This window comes from Calonectris borealis, chromosome 16, assembly GCF_964195595.1.
Source record: "Calonectris borealis chromosome 16, bCalBor7.hap1.2, whole genome shotgun sequence".
NCBI classification, from domain to species: Eukaryota; Metazoa; Chordata; class Aves; order Procellariiformes; family Procellariidae; genus Calonectris; species Calonectris borealis.
Genome location: NC_134327.1, coordinates 16,558,983 through 16,580,315, shown reverse-complemented (window position 1 = coordinate 16,580,315; position 21,333 = coordinate 16,558,983). Strand labels below are relative to the sequence as shown.

The 21,333-nt window shown below is 40.9% G+C and overlaps 1 protein-coding gene across 8 annotated transcripts in view; it reads right to left on the bottom strand.

Moving 5' to 3' along the window:
- TSC2 (TSC complex subunit 2) overlaps positions 1 to 21,333 on the bottom strand; it is a 34,861-nt gene that overhangs the window by 9,315 nt on the left and 4,213 nt on the right. For 3 of the 8 annotated variants that reach the window (XM_075165544.1, XM_075165543.1, XM_075165539.1), the window contains 28 exons: positions 21,159 to 21,303; positions 20,907 to 21,024; positions 20,376 to 20,424; positions 19,841 to 19,966; positions 19,414 to 19,487; positions 18,948 to 19,074; positions 18,144 to 18,287; positions 17,779 to 17,916; positions 17,463 to 17,566; positions 16,606 to 16,687; positions 15,524 to 15,679; positions 15,079 to 15,195; positions 14,423 to 14,545; positions 14,032 to 14,138; positions 13,265 to 13,418; positions 12,402 to 12,524; positions 11,966 to 12,100; positions 11,211 to 11,400; positions 10,672 to 10,765; positions 10,247 to 10,349; positions 9,930 to 10,024; positions 7,268 to 7,399; positions 5,337 to 5,501; positions 4,526 to 4,678; positions 4,234 to 4,346; positions 3,599 to 3,820; positions 2,572 to 2,787; positions 831 to 899 (listed from right to left, as the gene is read on the bottom strand). In XM_075165544.1, the coding sequence (XP_075021645.1) occupies positions 831 to 899; positions 2,572 to 2,787; positions 3,599 to 3,820; positions 4,234 to 4,346; positions 4,526 to 4,678; positions 5,337 to 5,501; positions 7,268 to 7,399; positions 9,930 to 10,024; positions 10,247 to 10,349; positions 10,672 to 10,765; positions 11,211 to 11,400; positions 11,966 to 12,100; positions 12,402 to 12,524; positions 13,265 to 13,418; positions 14,032 to 14,138; positions 14,423 to 14,545; positions 15,079 to 15,195; positions 15,524 to 15,679; positions 16,606 to 16,687; positions 17,463 to 17,566; positions 17,779 to 17,916; positions 18,144 to 18,287; positions 18,948 to 19,074; positions 19,414 to 19,487; positions 19,841 to 19,966; positions 20,376 to 20,424; positions 20,907 to 21,024; positions 21,159 to 21,303 (3,574 nt within the window). The remainder of the gene's footprint in view (positions 1 to 830; positions 900 to 2,571; positions 2,788 to 3,598; positions 3,821 to 4,233; positions 4,347 to 4,525; positions 4,679 to 5,336; positions 5,502 to 7,267; positions 7,400 to 9,929; positions 10,025 to 10,246; positions 10,350 to 10,671; positions 10,766 to 11,210; positions 11,401 to 11,965; positions 12,101 to 12,401; positions 12,525 to 13,264; positions 13,419 to 14,031; positions 14,139 to 14,422; positions 14,546 to 15,078; positions 15,196 to 15,523; positions 15,680 to 16,605; positions 16,688 to 17,462; positions 17,567 to 17,778; positions 17,917 to 18,143; positions 18,288 to 18,947; positions 19,075 to 19,413; positions 19,488 to 19,840; positions 19,967 to 20,375; positions 20,425 to 20,906; positions 21,025 to 21,158; positions 21,304 to 21,333) is intronic. The other 5 variants (XM_075165540.1, XM_075165541.1, XM_075165545.1 and 2 more) reach the window with 5 other exon arrangements.

The following is a 21,333-nucleotide window of genomic DNA, read 5'->3' as shown; positions in this document are numbered from 1 at the left end:
GTCAACCACAACCAGCAGTTAAGAATACCCTGCTGCTCTACAGAGAATTTTCCAGTGAAGGAAAGAAGGCAGAAAGACATTTCAACCCTCTAATTAAAATCATAAAGCACTGCAGATTATCAAAGCAATGCAGGTGTTGTGCTCATAAGGTACACAATTTGAACTCCACTTCATTTAATTATGAATTCAGTTTTACTGAAGTGGAGAAAGATTCTACACTACTATAGAGCCTCCAGAAAGCTAGAATTTAGCAGGTTTTCCCCTGAAATATATTTCTTCTTTTTTTATTTCAAAAACTTTTAACCAGTATCCGTTGTAACGTCAAACTTTTTATATATATCAGATATATCAGCTCCTTTTATCTTTTCTGTGTCCAATTCTGACAGATTCCTGTGGGCTGAGTAGCATGGGACTTCATTTCAGGGTAGCTCGCCCTGTAGCATACTATGCTATTCTCAGAAGTGGGAGCTTTTACATTTAGCAGAACACAAAGCCAATTGTAAAATGAAGCTGAAAATAAATAATTCAATCAATCAAGCCACTCAGACATTTTGACAGGTCATTTAACACTGTGCCTCATGACTCACAATCCACCCCAGCTAAACCAAAAGTTGCTTTAAGAAATTGTCTGCACTTGCAAATGTTGGATCTGGCTTGGACTTCTTCATGCTAGTCAAGATCCCATTTGTTGAGAGTAATGAGACTGGGTACAGACAGGAGACATGAAAGCGGAAAATGAAGTATGGGGGATACATTTTCTATGAATCAGAGGTGTTCTTCTATGGCAATACTTTTTTTTTTTTTTTTCCCTTAAAGATATATAAATATACCTGCCCAGGATATGCTCCTGTGCAACTTCCCTTGACAACTGGACTGGTACATGGAAGAGAAAGAGGCCACTGCAAAGGGAAATCAAGTGAGCAGCTACATCAAAAGGAAGGAGAGACTATATGAAAAAAAAAAAAAAATTAAAAAGCACAGAGTTTAAAATGTAACCAAGAGCCTATTTTAAAATAAATAAGTAAATAAATAAATAAATAAAAACAAAGGAAAGAACAAGCTGGGATAAGCTCACCAGATGCCAAAGGGATACTTTAAGGGTACAAGGTCTCAACATGAATAAGGAGGCATAAACACATTCAAACAATGCAGACTCAAACTGCTCTCTTTGAAGAATGCATCTTTGTGAGTTTTAGAAACAGAAAATTCCTTAGTGATATCCTAGCACACGCAGGAAACCAGTCTGAGCTTTTCCTGAGCTGCACACTTCTGGCAAAAAATCATTTTTAAACCCACAGAAAAGCCTGAAGATTAGAAATATGGATAAAGATTCACATAGTTTTAGCCTTTAAAGAGGAAGAACAACAAGCATATGACAGTCTGACAGGAAAACTTCTTCAAAACATTCATTTGCCAGCCTGCTCCGGCAAGTCCACTAGAAGTTGTGCTAACAAGAATGTGACCAAAATTATTTTCTCAGACTGCCACAGGAGTGTCATTCAGGCAGGTGCTTCTTTCAACTAATCAGTTAGCACCTATGTACCACAAATGTGAAGGAGTCAACAGAAGTGCTCACGGATAAGAATTTAAATTTCTTTTTTTAAAAGGTGATAATTTGATTCTGACTCTAATTTTATGTTTACCCATTCTGAAATCCTAAAATCAAATCCTGCCCTGTTTAAAACAAACCTGAAAACTAGCATTTTTACCAGATTTCCAAACAAACCATACCATTGATGCCACCTCTCCAGAAAAGCCTTGTCTGCTGTATGTGTATAATCTGCTCAGTTTGATAGTGCTAGCAGTGCTGAGAGCCTCAGGGGTAGATGTTGTTGATAAGAGCTCTGAGGAGGGATTACATAAAGCTTTAACAATTTCAGCTGTTGGTCCAACACTAGCCTCCCAACATTAACAGCTCTTTCGGAAGTGAAAAGCCCTGGCCACTATGTGGCCATCAAAAGAAACTCATTTGATTCAACTGCACCAGTCTGAAGGCTAAACAGTCCTTTTAAGAGGTGAATAAATCCACAGCCAACAGGATTTGCATTCTGCTATCTCATGCTGTAAAAGACAGCGGCAACTAACTGACCCTGGCTGGCAAGGTTTGTAATAGGGCATTCTCCCAGGAACCTAGTGCTCTTAGAGCCCAACACAAACTCCCATACTGAAGACACATGGAAATGGAAACGCTGCATGGGAAGAACCATCCGCATGTGGGATGCCCAGATCAGCCCCAAACAAGTGGAAGAGGGAAAAGATCCATGACTTTGTTCATTTTCATTTGGGAAACAGTTAGCATGAAACACATTACTCCTCCAAAGAAGCTCCATTATCCTCTCTTTCTTCTCTTTAAGAAAGAGAGGTACTTTTGTGATGGAACATCAGAAGCAAGGAGGAAGGGAATTTTTCACTGAAAACTTCTAGGGACAAGAACTGTTTCTCCTTCTCATTGCTATGTTATTCCTTATGCTACTAACTTTACTCTTCTAGAAGACCTGCAGTAACTTCAACAGACTTTAAACAGGCTAGCGACAGCTATGCTGGACAAGCTATTAGCTTGACATCTCTCACCTGTATTGGAACGCTGCAGAAGCGATGGTTTGGCTGTCCCGGTGGCCAAGCTGGAGGAGGGGACAGAGAGGGATTTATATAGAGCCGTTTCTCGGTGTTCTTTAAAACGCTCTGCAGCCATGAGCGCATTAGAGAGCTCTTGCAGGGGCATATTGTTAATATCTGAAGAAAATGGACTGAGCGGGTTCTCCAGACTCATTAGCCAGCTTGTGTTACCTGGTAAGAGAAAATTAGGGAAGAAATTAAGTACTCCCAACTCCAGAAAGTTTACAACTCACATCGAAAAAAGCACAGATTTTTTTGGATTTTGCAAGTAAAAATCAAAATGGACCAACTTCTCAGTTCTCCTGACATTTGGCAGAATCACTTGATTAATTTCCTATTTTCAGTAAGTAGCTCCCAGTGCTCTGTACTTCACCCCAAGCTCTTCAAAAACCATCCTTGGTAACTCATTACTACAGCAGATTCCCAAAAGGCATCCAAAACACTCCGGTATTTTAATTAATGATACCAGGTCAGTCATTTTCTCATGAAGCAACTTTCAGATGAAATAGACAATTCCCTGTTAATGTTGTGTAACATACCAGTATTCAAGAATTTTGACTGAACATGTCATTACTCCTTCCCTAACAGCAGACACAACCACGCAGCTGCTCTAGCCATAAGCCTCATTCACCTCAAATCTAGCATGGGAAGCTAAAACACAGCACAGACAGATTTTCAAGAAAGACCACAGAGCAGTGTAAAAATGGAAAATGCAAAGTAGGGTTGATATTATCTGTCTCTATTTCTGTAACAGTACTTAATATACAAATTTAAGCCCTTGCTTCAATCTTTTCACAGGTCCTTTGTAGGTTTAAAACACTAACGAGTGATTTCAAAGAATCAAGTATCAGATGTATTAGTTTCAAGAGGCAGTAAGCAATAGAGAGATCCATTTGCAACTAAATATGTATTTTGCTTCTTCATCCAGGCTCCGCTTTCTTAGCAAGTCAAAAGAGCTCACTCCACACTTGGGTAAAGATACCTGTGGGTCTGCGCACTAGGATTTCTGCCCATCCCTGCGTCAGCAGCGGGACATATGCAGCTAAGTTTGCTTTTTCTTTCTGCAGAGGTATCTGTGGAGCAGGATTAGTCTTCTCTGATCGAGGTGCAGGAGCAGGAGGACTCTGTGTCCCTTGGGAAGCCGAGCCACTGGGGAAATGGGAGGCTGAGCTGTCCAAGGCACCAACACGTAAGGCATGACCACCTAGCAAAAGAGACACAAAACAGAAGGGACAGCCATGCTTAGTTAGCACTAAAAATATCCCAGAAGCAGTAAGTCTTTTCAGCTCCTCTAGCAGCTGCACTTACAATATTGGGAACCTAAGAGAACTTTACTTTGAATGTGTTTCTTATAAATCATGAGGTTAGATAAACATAGGTGATCTCACTGCAAGTGCTCACCACTTAATCAACCATCAAAGCTTTCCTGCAAGGAGAGCCAAGCAGGAGGAGCATCGCCACTCCTGAGGCCAACAGCTGCTGCTATCTGCCCACTATTAAATACCAGACCAGATTCTCAAATTAATTTAGACACAGGTCTCTTCGGCAGGCACTTGGACAATTAAGACTGCGACATGGACCCAGAAATGGCAGTGAGACTCCAGGATAGGAATTTACCAGACATGGATCGGACTCTGTTGCGAGAGCTTCTGCAAACCTGCTGCCCAGCTTGAGATTCCAGTTTTGCTGGAGCTTCTTTGGTTTGTCTCACTTGCAAAACAGGGTCTGAGCTGTGGGGGGGGAAAAAAAAGATATTGATGATATTGATGATATTGAGAGAGGAATCAGTCATGTTGGACAAATAAGACATTCCTCTTCTGGTAAGTGGAAAACCTAAAAAGATGCACTGCAACAGTGGTTTAAGTGACTCTGTTAGGTGGAAATTTCTAGAAATGGGAGCAAACTTTACCTTGATTCTGTGCTGCTTTGGAGCTCTCCAGAGTCTAGGCCAAGCAGGGACCTTGTCCCTGTTCCAACGCTTGTAGTGATGGTCACCAGCTTGTTACCAACCAGCCACGTCTTTGTCCTTCCTCCAGCCAACAGAAACTCACCCACAGGAGACCTAGAAACACATTTGTGATGAACGCAGCTCTCAGGCTGCAGAGCACAGAGCCTACACAGGTGGCTTATTTCACGTAGCTACGTAGGAGGTACTGCCCGCTTTCCTACTTTATACAGCATTTTTAACATACCCCCCGGTCATCAACATACGCATTATCCATCAGGTAAGGGACGAGCTGAATTTAATATCAATTGATAGCAGTGCTACTGGACACACATTACAGAGCAGTCCAGTTCAATCCTGGTCACACATCACAGAGCAGAAGGGAACGAGCCTTGTCTGAGCTACGTGTCTCCTCCTGGGAAGGGCCAGCAAGAAAAGTAAATGCCCTCCATTTGAAGCCAGCTGGCACAACACTCAGTTCTGTAGCGAAGACTGTGATTATCCAGCAAGGACACGGAGCAAAGCACTGCTGACAGACAGCATGCCTTCAGGGCATCTCCTTCTGGACAGTTCAAGGCTGAGGCAAGGGCTGGTTGGCTCCAATGGACTTCTCTCATCTAAGCAATTTAGCCAAGCCAGATTTTATCCGCGAGGCATGGCTTCAGAGCCTGGGCCTGCCAGAATCTCGAATGTGTCACAGTAATTTTCCACTAATAAGGTGAAATATGAACCTCAAACAAAAACATCTCTCCCATGGTCACCGACTGACCCCTACCTCTTAGGCACCGCAGTGAAGTTTGAAAAGACGTATCGAGCCATCATATCCAGACAGGTCTCAGTGAGTTCCAGGTGGAGATTTTTTAAGTTGTCATCAGCCTGAGCCATCGAATTTTCATCTGCAGAGCCCAGGCTTGAACTAGTGATGGATGTTTGTATCCGACTAGAAGAGAATGTTTCCAACTGACAGATCACATTGCAAAACGCTTGTCCCTGTCACCCGAAAGACAGTGTGATGCAGAACAACCTGCGATACATGCATGTGCCAGATCAGAGAGGTGGCCAGACATTAAACCCAGGACATAATAAAAATATTTTTGGATCAGCCTCATGTTGTGCTTTGTAGATTGTCATTGCAGAAAGTGTATTTTATCTTGAGAGACTGAGAAACGTTTAAATGTCCATCAACTGACTAGGTCAGGCCAGGGCTCTCTGATGTTGGGTGGCCCATGGGCAAGTGCACCAAGCAGATAGTGAGTGGCAGCACCATGCTTTGAGCTTCCTAATCTATAGTGAGGGCAAGCGTCCCATGACCTGCACAGTTTCCCAGGCAACAAGTTGCCCATGAGCCACAAATCGGGGCACTCTAGACTTAACTTTATAATCCTGTGGTTTGCTTTTTTCTCTGTTGCATCCCTTTCATGTATTGATTTTTTCCTCCAAATTCAATAGCTATGTAAGACCTAATTTAACTTGAAACAGAAAAAAATTGCACTCCGAACAGGAAATTGGTACAAGAATAGAGAGCAACTCTGCCTTCAAATCAGCCAAGTTAGCAATGCCATTTAAAACGACTGCAAGAACAGGCTAGATTGCAATATTTTATAAAGATGACTCCTTATGCCATTGTAATACAAATTAAGCTGAGGTACAGCCAAATTTTTTATGACATGGCAACTTCTTTGGCAACATTAAGGGTAATTATCTGAACTTTTAGTTGCTACCATTTACATATAAATACAAGAGAAAAAAATCACGTAATAGATTAATGGGGATATCAGAGAATGAAGTGCCAGAATTGTATTCACAATTCAGTCACTTCAGTGTCTTTCCCCCAAATACCATATAGTTATAGTCAAAAATAAAAACACGAAAAATAAAGTTCCACGGACAGCAGTCCTTACAGATTAAGGCACAAATCTTCAGGTTCAGATTTTAAACCAACATGTTACAGACAGCAGTTTAACACTCAAGGGAAGTGATCCAGAAATATGTTCTAAAAATTAGCATAAATTGTTTCATCTTTCATGTGAGCAAATCATTGTTTGCAATCAAAACTTGTTTTCTTTAGTCATGAAAGCAACAGCTTCATATGGGCTGAGCATACATTTCACTGCTCTGCGGAAAGACAAATTAAGGTTTTCACAGCACCATACTTCAGATCAGAATACTTTGTCAGCTCCCTTTGCCTCAAAGAACAAATCCTAAACTGAGGCCACAACTATTCCTCATAGTTTGGGAGGAGGGCCCGTATGTAAGTTTGCAGAGTATCAAAAGCCTCTCCTGGGGCAAGTCACTGCTTAGAAGCCTGAAGTTTTAGTGAGTTTTAACCAGGACTCTCACTTGCACAGAATGCAACCTTTTTCCTTTTTTTTGTGTGTTTTTTGTTTGTTTGTTTGTTTTTCCCCCCTTCGCTATCTTTACTTTGAAAATAGAAATTTTTGTGGCTAAAGCATCAGAGAATAGCGCAAAGTAACCCTAACAACACAGGGCGTGATGTAACAACCCAATAGCCGGCGTTGGGAAGCCATGGGATATCCATGATACCTTCCCAAAACCTTTTGACTGTGGCTAAGGCCAGTTTTTTATTGCGTAACGAAGTCATGCAAGCACCCCACATGCAAATCCACCCTGCTTCCACCCACCCTTGTGGTAAAATTTCCAAGTGCTGAGTTGCTCTTGGATTCTCCCCATTTAAAGTGCCTCTACCTGCGGACCACATGTTCAGACACACTGATGCTGCGGGATCGGAAGGCATCAACTGCAGAGGATTCTTTCAGCTCTTTCACTGGAGGAGAGTTATTCAAGCCTTGCTTTGCATTTTTGGCTAGTCTTAAACTACTAGGTGGAGAAGCACCAAGCCCCAAAAGAGGTCACAGGAAGGGAGGAAATCATTGTAGGGATGTAGGTTGAAAGGTCACAGGTCACAGGGTCAATATTGGGGGATCCCGGAGGGTGATGTAAAATAAAACAATGCCAAAAAAGGAAAAAAAAAATTAAAACGTACAAACAAGCAGAGCTGAAAGCATTAAAAAGACAAACCACATTTTGAAAACAAGATTTTAAACGTGCTACAAAACAAATGAAATTAGTACAAGTTAAAACAAAAAAACTGATTGAAATGATAGTTGGAATACTGCGCTGTTAAACAAAGGCAAGAGCACCTGAATGCTAATTCAGCACAAATGTCTTGAGTCTGAGTAGTTTTGTGCAGTTCAACCACCTCTTGAGTTGCCCCAACTCACCACTTCAGCACAGCTAAAATCTTGACTACTTCCACAGAGACCAGATCCTAAAATGCTTTACCAATACCAGGTAGCAGCACATTTTTCTAAGAGGCACGGGAATACGTCAGCCATCTCTACCTCTGTGCCCAAATCCGAGCTTCTACCGTGAACCACAAAACCACCAGGACCAGTCAGAGGTGCCCCTCAGCTCAGCTCGAGACACTGGGGAGACTCAGCCCGTATGAACGAGACTGATCCTTCTCACACTGCACAGACGGAAGGGCAAGACGACAAACACCCTCTTGGCTGTTGCTAACTGCATGATGATTTTCTGTCAAACAAGCTATCTTATTTCAGGTGGCTCGAGGTAACCCACTCGACTTTCAACTGGAACAGAAAGGAAGATGAGCCTTTACACTGTTCCGTGCCAACCACATGTGGGAGATGACAGCAATTAACATCTAAGAGGCACTTTAATTAGTCACAGCTGAGATGCATGCTTGGCTCAGTACTAATTTGGACATAACAGTTGGTCCAGCAGCTCACATCCCTGTATATAAAATGCAGATACTAATTTCACCCTTCTGGCTCTTTCTGAACATGATTTATTTGCCCTCCTTTCAGTGAATTATTACCGTTCAGACAGCCACCTGGAGGGATCAGAATTTATTTGTCCTTCTTCTCCCAACAACCTCTGACAGATCACTTTTGGCCATAACTGGAGATGTGACTGCAGAGAGCACAGGCTCATACTCTGAGACAATCAGCTACACCAACATCGTGCCATTCAGCAACCTTGGGAACCGCTGGGATCTTCATCTCTTGGAACAGCCAGCACCTCAGCTAGGGCACAGAAATGCTTATTCTTTGGGCTTAAGGAGTGTTAACCAAGCACAGAAGCTTCTCAAGCAAGGAAACAGGTATCTGCTCAAAGCTATTTCCTCTCTCGCTTGGCAGAATCCAAGCTCAGACAGACTCAGAGGCAGTGGCACCCTGTCATTCTGGTGTTTCGGGTTGCTGCCTGAGTACAGCCCACACTCCTTAGCAGAGATTTCTGTGGAAAGTGATCCAGCCAGTTAGCAAAAGCCTTTAGATACAGTAGTATTCCAACCTGGTAGAATTTAACAGGTTTTTGGAAAGAAGATTAGTTGAAATTCTAATTGGAGAGACAAGTGTCAAAAGGCTTCTCTTCCAAGTTTCTGAATGAAAGAGGAGGAGATGGGAGAGATGAAACACAAAACAGGGTTTACAGCTATAGCATTAGGGCAGGGATGGTGTTTCTTCATTGCAAGGTACTCATTGAGCCTTGCAGTTAAAGTAGAGGCACTTTCCCCAGGGTTCAAATGCCACTGTACGCTTACTGCACATTAACACTGAAGCAAGTTAAGTGAACCAATTTAGGTAAGCCCTGCAGGTAAAAGGACATTAGAGAAACCCTGAATGCCTTCCAAAGAATATTTTCCTATCCCAGCAAATGTTACTTTGAAGGACTGCTAGCAAGATACGTTCTGACTTCTAAAGACATTAGGCTTTGCTTAAAACTGACATAATGGTTTCAAGATTCAAAAAAAAGATCAGGACATCCAGACACACATAAGGCAGCTGTCTGCCACCCAGTACACTGACTTGACAGATAACACTACGGAAAAACACAGCATTGGTGCTCTCAATTTATACAGGTTGCTAATCACAACAATTTCTCTGGCAATCATTTAAATAGTCATTACAGATCAATTATCAAAAGGAGTTAACACGATCAATATGAACATGGTATTCTATTACTTCTGGTATTACCCTTCCCTATTACTTCTGGTAGCACTGTACTGACACACATCAACCTGAAAGACTGCTGATTTTCAAAAATTAACAACAAAAAGCCCCACACCTTACTGCAAAGGCTTACAGAACAGCCAGTGATGCCCTCATATGTACTATCAGACTGTCAGCTTGGTTTGATTCCAGCTTCTTACCAACCTAAGTTTGTCTTTTACCAATCCCCTGACCTAAAGAGGTTTACTTTGCTTGCTTAAATGCACTGTCAGATTTTGGATAACTAGACCCAGCCTCCTTCAGAAAAACACAGGGAAGGGTGTGAGCACTAGAACAGGGAACACAGGACCCTGCTGGAGTCAAATATAATTTACCTTTTTGGCCTCTCATTCAGGCTTGTACTGCGAGCCCTGAAACTGTCCTTCTCAGGCGTGTCATCAAAGGAAAGGAGGACATTTGAGCGCAAACCCTGCCGATCGAGACAAACAGATAATAGTTTGAATGACTAGGACATGCACCTGAAAGACTGCAATCATGGGCCAATGCACAAGAACTCACAGTCAGTTTTGAAAAAGACGTTGGCAAGAAAAGTAGAATTTTTCTAGCTTCAAACAGAACCTTTAAACTTCTCAAACCAGTTTTTAATTCATCATTTTTATTATATACTGTTTGATTCAGTAATGTCCATTACCTTTGTAATATAGGGGACAAAGTCCTTTCGGAAGGGAAGGCGACACCGAATGAACCACATAGCTATCACGTGATGGGCCAGGCAAACGATGTACTGGTTAAACCTAAAACAGCAGAAAGATCTCCACAGAGTTTAATGCTGCATTATGATGCCATTCCAGAATTGAACAGAAGGACTTTTCAATCTGAGAAACAGAATTGTTCCTTTACCTACTGTAAGTATAAAGGAAAAAAAACCCTCAAAAGTTCTGTTCAAGAAAAACAGGTATTTTGTCCAAGGTGAGTACCTCCCTTCTTCAGAAAAAGCCTGGAGATACCAGAATGAGCAATATCCTATAAAAAACCTTGACCCAAGTACTACAAAAAAGCATGTCTCATTCTCTTCATTTTACAGATGAGGAAGAAGCCCATTTGCTATGAACTTACTTGGAAGGGTTTGTGTACGGCAGGGAGATGGCGAACACACTGGCATACTGCTCTGCTGCAAAGTTCCTGTAGAGGTGAGGCAGCCTCGCTAGAGCTAGAACAGTTCAAGAAGAAAACCACCACAGGTGAGGTCAGAACACAAACTATTCAACATCACAATTCAGTTTAATTTGAATTGTTTTGTTTCTTCTAAATCATCAGCTGACATAGAAGTTAACATCACGGTGTAATTTCGTGCTATTTAAGTTATAAGCAGCAAGGTGGAGAAAGCAACTTCATATTTCCCATCACTGTATGGCTACACTACACAAAGCATGTCTCTTTCTCCAGTGTGTGCAAGTGCTTTACATAGAAAAACAGTAACAAACAAGAGATGATCAAACATTTATATCTTGAGGATGGTGCAAGGGCATCACCAAAAACCAAGAAACCCTTACGATGCATTCCATATGACTAACACAATCAAAATACCCATATTCGGTGCAGACAATACATTTACAACTACAGAAGATCAAAAGTAGAAGAACATTACAACTTACTTGAAAGAAATTCTAAGAGAGGGATTGCCATATTGGCTGTAGCGGAAATGTGGGTTAATTTGACTATTAAGACAGGAAGTGCCTTTATGATGATGTCGGGCATCTCAACGCTACAGACGGAGAGTGCCACAACGCACTGGTTTGCACAGCGATAAATAAGACCATGTTCCAGGCAATACACTATTTCACGCTAGAGGAGTAAGAAAGAAAAAAAAGTTATAATACAGGTAAAGAGAAAACCTCTGATGTAGCATCTCCTGACTTCAGTTAGCGTTTCAGAATGGCTTGCCAGGTGTCACTACTGCAAGGCCTGTATGACGCACATGAATTCTTACCCAAAATACACTAACACAGAACCCTAAATAATGTTGTATGTATTCTAGGCCAAAATCTTAAGGTGGGACTTTAATCAAGAAGACATTTTAGAAATTATTATTTAGGTTTCTGATTAAACAGAATTTTTATGTTTATCAGGGTCTTCCAGCAGAGGGTAAAGTCACTCAGTGACCTGCGAGGGGGGAGAGGTCTGGACGGAGAACAGTGAATCCAACTGACCGGACAGTTACTGCTGCACAAAGTTAGCAATGTATTTTTTCAACCCAGACCCTACCCCAAATACAGTAGATGCAGCTTTTTATAACAGAAAAGGGCAGTGTTACCTTGCACTTAAGTCTCCTAATGAGCTCGTATGAGAAAATGCTCTACTATATAGGCTCAGGCCCCATCCCCCCCACACCCTCTTATTTTCCCCATACCTGTTTAGCTTTGTCCAGATAATTATGATAAGATATTAATGCCGTCAGCACTGGAACTACAGCCAGATGCAAATCAGTGCGAGAAAAGCCTTCTGGGGTACCATGGAGCCTGTCAGTAGTCTTTTTGTCTGTGAGCTGATACATCACAGAGTTAGTTAGAATACCTCCTGCTAAAAATACTCTCTAAAAGGCAGTTGAAAGGCACCGCCCATAGCTTCCCTTTCACTTGTATACATACACAATACATACGTATATAGAGAAAGAACACTCATTATTAAATACCTAAAACAACACTCACAAAAAGGGAAGGTAAGGATTGACAACAACCATGCTAAATTAGACTGCAGCAAAAACAAACAAACAAACAAACACCAAAAGCAACTCTCAAGCAAACTAAGGATCTGATCTCATACATCAGTAGGGTGCATAGCATTACCATGTAGCTCAGTGCAGAGGCCAGGAGGTCTATGTTACAAGGAGAGGTTAAAAATAGCACTTTATAGCGGAGGGATTCAGGTAATTTGTTGAGGACCAACTTCAACACCTTCCAGTCTGTCTCCTGGAAAGAAAGAAAAAGTTAAGGTGGAAAATTTTTGTACGATTTCAGTTCAGTTTGAAACTACGACCAATCAAGTTTCAGACAGCATGCCACTTCCCTGGCAGACGTATGTCTTGCCATGGTAGCTACATAAAAAGAAGTGGCATTTAGCTGTCACAAGTGACTTTCTGTCTGTCATTCAGCTGTAGGTGCAATATTGGCACCGCAAACCAGAAGACAACTTGTATCCAGATCTGACTGAGCTCAAAAAGATAGAGCCAAAATTCAGTTCTCCTAACCTCTAGTACAAGTTAACTTCCAGAGCAAGACAACCCCTCAGCACATAACTATGTCCAATACAACACTAATGAACAATTTATATTTACAGTTTATTAGCGACTGAAACATTTATCAATTCTCAAAATACTTCAAAAACTTGCAGTAGGAGGGTTTCTTCTAGTTTCAAATGCCCTTTCAGAAACAGGATGACTTATCTGATCTTTGTTTAACAAACACATTTTTTGTCTGCTCTGAAGCAGAGTGAAATGAAAGCTTTGCTTAGTTTCTGAAGAGCTGAACTGGTGCTCCCACTGGTGGTTGTAAAGCTGCACAATTACACACAGATTCTGCCCAAGAAGGAGGATTTACCTATTGCTTTTCAGATGTTATTTAGATATTCTGGGCTAGAATTCCCTAGACAGCTGGTTTAAGTTGACCTATTTCACATGAAGATGACAAAACGTCATTAAGAGCGGACGTACTTGCTTCAAACACTGCAGGAGGACGCCAAAGACCATTGAGTATGGCAGATGCCCTATACGAATGGTGGTGTTCTGGGAAGACACACTGGAACTTCCTGAAGGCGGAGAGAGCGTACCAGTAGGCTTTTTCTCAGAAGCCCTCTTCTCTGCTTCTCTACACCATGGAAAGGGAGAAAAATACACGTAATGTAAAATCAAGATCAGAACAGCCTATTCACATGACCTACAGTGCTACCCTATTTGATAGCCAGTTTAATGACCAAACAACAGTATAAATTGCATTTTACACAGGATTGCCCAGTAGACGGACAGCAATGAGTCAGTTTGGTCAGGTTAAGAATTTTCTATCCAGGCCCCTAGCAAATTTAGAAAGATATCTTCTGGGGCGTGTTACACAAAGAACTTCAGACCAAGCTATAAAATTAAAAACAGCCAGATTTGTACAAATCATTGAATCAAACCTCAATGTAAAAACTGGTTTTAGGCAGGAAATTACCAATATTTTTGTTAAGTTTTGTGAGCAGGAATAGAAATTTCATGTCTGAGATTGAGAGCTCTGTAGGTAAGTGATTTGTAAGAACTATTCACCAATGAGTTATTAGTTGAGACAATCCTAGGCTTTAACTATAGACTTGTCTAGCAGCTGATTCATCGGGATTTGGAAGATATAGAAAAACTGCAGATTGCTACTGACAGACCATCAAGCTCGTGCAAAAACACCAAATAGTTTGGAAAACAGCTTTCGCTTAATGCAATGAGAAACCTACACAAAATCACACAGACAGTAAGGGCTGAACCTCACTGCTCCATCCTTGTTGGAAAGGCCAAGACGGTGGAGGGAGTCAGCTCGAAGCATCAGCAGGAAATCAAATACCTGTAACAGAGAAGACACTGCAATCACTCAAAACCCAAACCAGAGGAATATTCTCCCACCTCCCCATGTGATACTCTTGCAAGTACAAAGGGCTTTTTAATAGATGCTAGTTCCGTAGGAGACATAATTTCTGGTGTTACAGTACATATACATACTCTTATTAGCCAAGAAACATTTAATTCTGCTTCTGGCAAGCTCTAGAGCACACACTCCCCACCCGCTACCCAAGAATTCCAAAGACAGCATGCAGCTCTCGACCTGAAAGCATAGGTTATTGCTCATACCTGCAATCTGATGCTGCTAGCAACAGCAAGGCTGTATGTATATATATAATGGCGTTGGACGTGGTGAATCAGCATCTCGTACACCCGCATTGCATGGCTGGAGGGTAAGCTGTAGAGTTTTGTCTATAAAACACAAATCAAAAGGCAGACTGACACTTGTCATTCAGAAATGTGTATCTGCACTGAGAATTCAAGACGAACACAGCAAAAACTTGCTCCTGAAAGCAAGATGAACAGATGGCTCTGGACAGAACCTCTGCAAAGGCGCCAGAGCAACTCTGCCTGGTTCCAGAAGGGCAGTGGTGGGAACAACCAGCTCTTCACAACTGCTTAATCATATCTCAGGACACGCTGGATCTACACAATGGATCTACTCAAGGTTATGAACCACTCTCCTTTTGCTAGTTTATGAACACATCTGCCCTCCACACATGAAAATGTGCTCCTATTCATTGTACGGTGGAAATTAAGAAAATAAAACATTTAGCAAACAGTCATACAGTAGCCAAAAGCAAAAGGAGTGATCAAAACAAGAGTTAAAATATTAAGTGGACAAAAGTCGGAATATTTAATAGGGAGAGGATGGTTATTTAAAAAGCCAAGTCCAGCAGAAGACTATTCTGAAGAAGACGTGTTTAATGCTCTGCAGCATTTACCTGAAGAATTATCAGGAGTCCAAGAACTGCTGTCTTGACATCCTCCAAAGAAGCTGAATACGACAGCAAGTCCCTCTCTTCCAGTTCAGAAGGAGATGAGAGAGAATGTGCAGCCACCTTTTAAAAAGAAAAGCAATACATGGTTTAAATCTGCAACACACCTTTTCTTTATTTCCACCCTAGAAAGTCAGGAAAGACTACAGCGAGTCATCCTTGCCGGAAATTCTGCAAGCCCTGTCAGATAGGTCGGATGTGCGTTGATAGGGTTTCTAAAGCTCCCTTCCGCGCTGCACTTCAGGCTTGCATCCTCCAAAACCCAGCAATTTTACAATAGCCCACTGAACCACGCAAGTGACAACAGTCATGGGTTAGTCTCCTCAGTCACAGTAAGAGGATCTGGCAAAAGATGTGATGATGCTACTGACAATTGACCAACTTGCCTCACCTTTTCTATGATATCAAGCAAGCTGTTAAAGTGATGTGTGTTGCAGCCTTCAGCCAGGTCTACAAGTAGCTGAGTGGCCAGTTTTCGGACTTGATGGTCTTTATCCTCTGGAATGTGAGCCAGCTGAGAGATCACAACCAAGTTTATCAGCTCTTCCTGCAAGAGGACAGACCTTAATAAGCCTTGATATTTTGCTGTCAGTTGTTCAATCAGCATGTTAAAGAGACAAATAATTACAAACAAAAGAACACTGATATTCTGATATCAGGCTTGTTCCTCAACTAACTCTTTGGTTCCTTGATCTTTCCTCTTCCAGCCAATTAAGTATTTCTGTATGCCATCCCTCCAAATATTTATGACTTATTTATGACTTTTGTTGAACTTGGATTCAATGCTTTGGTTTTTGTCTATCCTACAGACTTGACAGCCCAGGCTCAAACAGACTGTTGACAAGGGATTTTTAGGGCTTGGTTTTTTGAGATAGAGGGGAAACATGCAACAGCATCATGTTTTCACAAATCTTGAAGGAATCCAAGAAGCACCTCTGCCCCTTCCTGTCCTCTGACACTCTGGGTACATTCAAAGGAGCTGAAGACATCCCTAGAGCTCTTCCATAACTCCTCTCTCAGGCAGCTTCCATCTTGGATTGCAATTAAACTGCAAGCACCAAGACAAGTCAATCTGCTCATGTCAGATTATGTCCAGACCTCATCTTTTTACAAAGCTTTTAAATAAACTCTGCATCTCTCACACTGACTTTCCTTTCTTCCAAAACAAAATGTATACGGAATTCATGAATTTAAAACAGGGAAGCAAATACACAACCAGGTATGTCCTCAAAACACAGCAGCTCCCACTGCAAGTTGCACATACCTGTATCCAACTAAGGACAATTAAAAGACAAGTCCTCCTACAAGCATCCTAAAGAAACATGTCTATTGCATGCAACATTTAAAGCACAGTTCTGTGCATTCCCCAGTGGCAGAGACGACCTGAAGCACACCTTCAAACATGCCTCACCAAAGCCTTTCCCACCCACTTAAGATCTCACGTGTGATCATCGGAAACAGATAAACACACACCTCATAGAACTGTCTGTTAATACTCAGGACAAAGGACAAGACATCCAGAACTTTAATACGAACAGCACTACGACTTTCGTTCCTAAAATGGGAAAAGCAAATTCAAGGTGAATAAAATAAAGTTGCTGATATTTAGGGAAGGGGGGAGAGGAGAAAAGGAAAGTAAAATTAAAGTAAACTAAGAAACTTCTTAAGAGTTAGAACAGTAACTGTTAGAGATCAGCTGAGCATTCAGTTAATATCTCTACATACAAAATCAGATTCAAGAACAACTGGAAACTGGAATCCCAATTCAGCTTTTACTAGAGACCTGTATCTGCAGTTTTCCCATTTCCAATGCAAACTAGGAAGCACATGTCAGAAGAACAAGTGCTCTAGTGAGCAAATTTAAAACCAAACATATGGCACCGAAGAAGAGTTGCTCATTGGCAGCATTTCACAGATGAGACAGAAGTTTGTTATTACTGTATGTTGATATTTTAGAACACAAGAATACTTTTAGGAGTACCAACTCAAAACCAGGTAACTTTAATACTGGATAACCATATGCAATCCTGATGCTTAACAGGAAAGTCTTGTTTGGTGTCAGAACTACAAAGGAGTGGAACACATAACTGCCTAAGCTAATTCGAATAGCACCATCCAATGGAAATAAAGAAAAAAAAAAGCATAAATAACTCAGGGTAAAGTTTTTCTTCTGTTAAAGAAACTCCTTTCATGTACTGTGCCCTGGAACTACAGACTTCTTAGCAGTCATTTACTAACATTAGAACTTCAGAAAACAAAATTATCTAACGTGAAAAGGTGGCAAGAAACATTTGAAAGTGCCTTGTATTCACAAAGTTATGATTTCATACCTGAAGAATCTCTCCATTAACATCTGCAGGTTGTGAATCCAGCCATCTTTGGCAGGATGAATTGATTGAGCTCTGTATGTTATCAAGTTTAATACAGAAGATTCCTTTCATGGAAAGATCAAGAAATTTTTTTTTTTAGTGTATAAGCAAACACAATATATCCATTCCCCCAACCCCCACCCCAAGAATAAGGCTCATATAAGTCCTGACTGTGATTTTCTGACCACTTGCTATTTTATCTCAACTTTCAACTGTACCGAGTAACAAAACAGATTCAACTGGCAACAAAGGAAAACAATAATAAGTAAAGTCTTACTGGTCTCTGATCAGCACATCTTTCCACCAGCTCAAAAAATCTCTCTTCAGAGCCATGGAATTCATTCTGGTCACAGAGTTCTTCTACTGTAGTCAAAAGATCATGTACAATGGACTTAAGTTCTTGGCTCTCCAGACTCTGAAACAGAGACAAAAACATTCCTAAAAGACTCCTACCTTACCAGAAAGTGCTAACTTTTACATACAAACAGAAAACTCAGTTGAGAAGCACAGTATTGAGAATTGGGCTAAACCTTCATTCAGCTTCAAAGTTCACTAGAGCGTACAAACAGGAGATCAATTTGCAAAAAAATTTATGGCAAGGTCTTTTGATTGAAAGCACATAAAGACAGGCTCGACACTTACCTGCAGCTGTTGCAATAATCGCTCCATGATGTCCAAAAGGATATCCCACGTTACAGCTTGCAGCTCCTTCCCATACTTCTTTATTAGACGTGTTATGGACAGAACTATCTCATAAGACACAACTGCATTGGGACATGTCATGGCCTGGAATACAAAGCATTTCAGTCAGTTAACAGTTGGAAAGCAGTGATCAGAAACCCTCTTAAATTCAAATGAAACACGCCTTACTAATTAGGAACTTAGCCTGAAGGTCTGAGATAAATATATTCAAGTCTATACACACAAAGGGCAAAGCAAAGAACCATTTTATAAAGTGCAGTTATGCACTCTTGCAAACAGCTGTAGATCAGATGTCAAATACAGTCCCATCTTACAGAGCAGACACATGAGGTTAAAGCTAGTAATTCCTGCTTGATGCACTTGGATGAGAAAATTTTAAGAGAGCTCCAAGGCTGTCCCTGAAGACACCGTCCCTCACTTTTTGTACCACACACTGGAAAGAGTGAAAGTTTTTGCTTTGTTTTTGTTTTTTAAGGTAAAGTACCCACGATGGAGATAGTTGATAAAAAGAATTCCGACTTTGCTTTTCTGGCCAACAAAGATATTCCAGAAGGAGGCCTCAGTTTCAAACTTAAATCCTCTCTTGTTTTAGTTTCCCCATGCTTCACCCCATACCCAATTGCTGTCTCTCATCTTTCAGGCATGCAAAGATCTCTTTGGTACAGGGGAGCACATTTTTGTTCTAAATTTGTACAGGTCCAGACGTACACCTGATTAAAAACTTCCTCCAGCATCCCATCCTACCTTGAGGAACGAAGGCAGCACTGAAGTTGGGGAATTCTTGAGTGAATTGAGGCGATGAGCACCCCACAGAGCCATCCCAACAAAGAACACAGCTCCTCTCAGCAGCGCTGCATCCGCCATGTAAGCTCTAAGAACAGATGGAAGGAAAGTCTTAGACCATGCTACAATTATTTTAGCATACAAGAGTCAATAGAAATATACACTGTCAAAACTGGAATTCCCAGCTGTTATACATCAGAGCCTTGCACAGCAATTTACAAACATTAAAAGCAGAAAATCATTTAGTACAACTTTAAACAAAGGAAAATTAAATTCAGAAATGCCAAAAAATGAGCGCTTCAGCAGCATACCTAGGAAGGGAATTCATTTCTAAGCACCAGAACCTTCAGCTTGTTCTACTGAGGTCAGCGACTCCCTACCTATCTCAATGGGAGCTCTACTGAATTCCCTGGGTTTTGTTCTTTACCTGTCTTCCATGATCCTGCACATGTTGTAGATGGCACTGTGTCCCAAATGAGTTCCCAAAAGGTTGCGCATAAGCTGCAAATTCAAAGAGAACACTTAAATATCCAATTGTTAAAACACTCATTAGCCTAAATATGCAGTTAGCTTGCCGATCATGCCTGCTTATGGTAAGTAAATGTGTCCAGCCATTTCCATGCCACAACAGAAGCCTGCCGCATCAGCTGAAAGGAAACTATGGGTAAATTCCACGGACATGACAGGACTCACACTAACAATGTGCTGATCCCTTAATACTTGAAACAATTTTTAATTTACTCTTAAAAACAAATTGAAATTTATGGCAGATGTGCACAGGTGCATCTGACACTCCATCTATGAGGCCAAAACAGTGAACTCATTAAAAAACAAAACTACTAGAGAGTGCTGACCTTCCAGCACGGCTCGCAGAGCTCCTTCACATTGATGGTACGGCACAAAGTGATGATAAATACTGGCAGGTTCTCTGATGGCAGACAGTTATAGCAAACAACTGCATCTAGGACTTGCAAGGAAATCTTTGGGAAAGAGAAAGACAAAATGGTTATACACTTCTCTAGGAATAAAACAGGTCAAATCCTAACTTGGTAGATCAGGAAATCTTCTGGAAGTCAAAAGGGATAGGGATATGTCTTTTTTTTTTTTTAAATCATTGCAAGATGGAAAGTATACCATAAAAAGCACTGTTGAAAAATTGATTCACTTATCAAATTTATCAATGCTCTGTTTGTTTTAGAATAAAATTATTATTAGTGTATGAGATCCAATGGTTTACAAACACTTCGTAACACTGTATTAGCTCTCTTGTAAGATGAGAATAAACTCAGGAAGGAGGAGAGTCTGATGACCTGATTTTGTTTGTGAAAGTTACAGTTTCAAAGAATTTCAAAGAACTCTAAAGTACTAAAAGAGACTCAAATTACTGACCTCTATGTCCACAGATGATGAAGTCTGAATGCACAAGAGGCATATCTTGCTGTTAGGAAAGAACATTGAATTATAATTGTTTGCTTAATATGATTTTAGGCAAATTACAAAGAGCCAAAACAGACAAGTAAATTGGCATGTTATTTTACTCATCATTCCCCTTACTGTGGCATTGTTGATAACACTCCTAGAGACACTGAACACTACAACCTCTTTTATAAAGTTAGCTTAAAGTTGCACTTAAATGCAACTCAGTATGCCTACACCAATACAATAGCAGAGACCCTCTGTGAGACTAAGCAATGCAATCAGGTCCATCACATGAAATAGGGAAAGCAGTTAAACTAAAACAGATCTGAACATTCTAAGAACTGAAAATCAAATATTTGTCAGAAATGTCAGGTATGAGCTGGAACGAAACAGATCCAGATCGGATGAAAAAGATACCACTTATCTGTACGTTGTTCTGCAACTTTCTCCTGTGATTTACCAAGAATAAGCATGTAGGACTTAAAAAAAAAAACAACTTACTGGACCATGTCAGCTACATAGTCTTCCAGATAGCAGCTATTGAATTTCACCAGGTTCACTAAAACCAGAAGGAACTCAGAAGACAAACCAACATCCATCCACTGCAGTACAAAGTCAGCTAAAGAAGGAAAACAAATTGTTACAATATGCTTTCTACCCAGAAGTGTTGTCACTACCTTTTTCTCATATCACTGAATGCCTGTCCCTTGACTTATTCCCACCAAACTGAAGAAGGGTAGAGACAATACTCACCTAACTCTTCTTCTAAGTAGGTGATGTATCGTCCATTCTCCGTTAGAGCCTTGAACACTTCAAGCCGTTCATGCAAGTCTTCATTGGAGGGATAGTCCTTAATAACCTTAAAAAAATGTGCTCTGAGGATCCCTAATCTCTCACCCTTAAAAAAAAAAAAAAAAAGGAGGGGAGG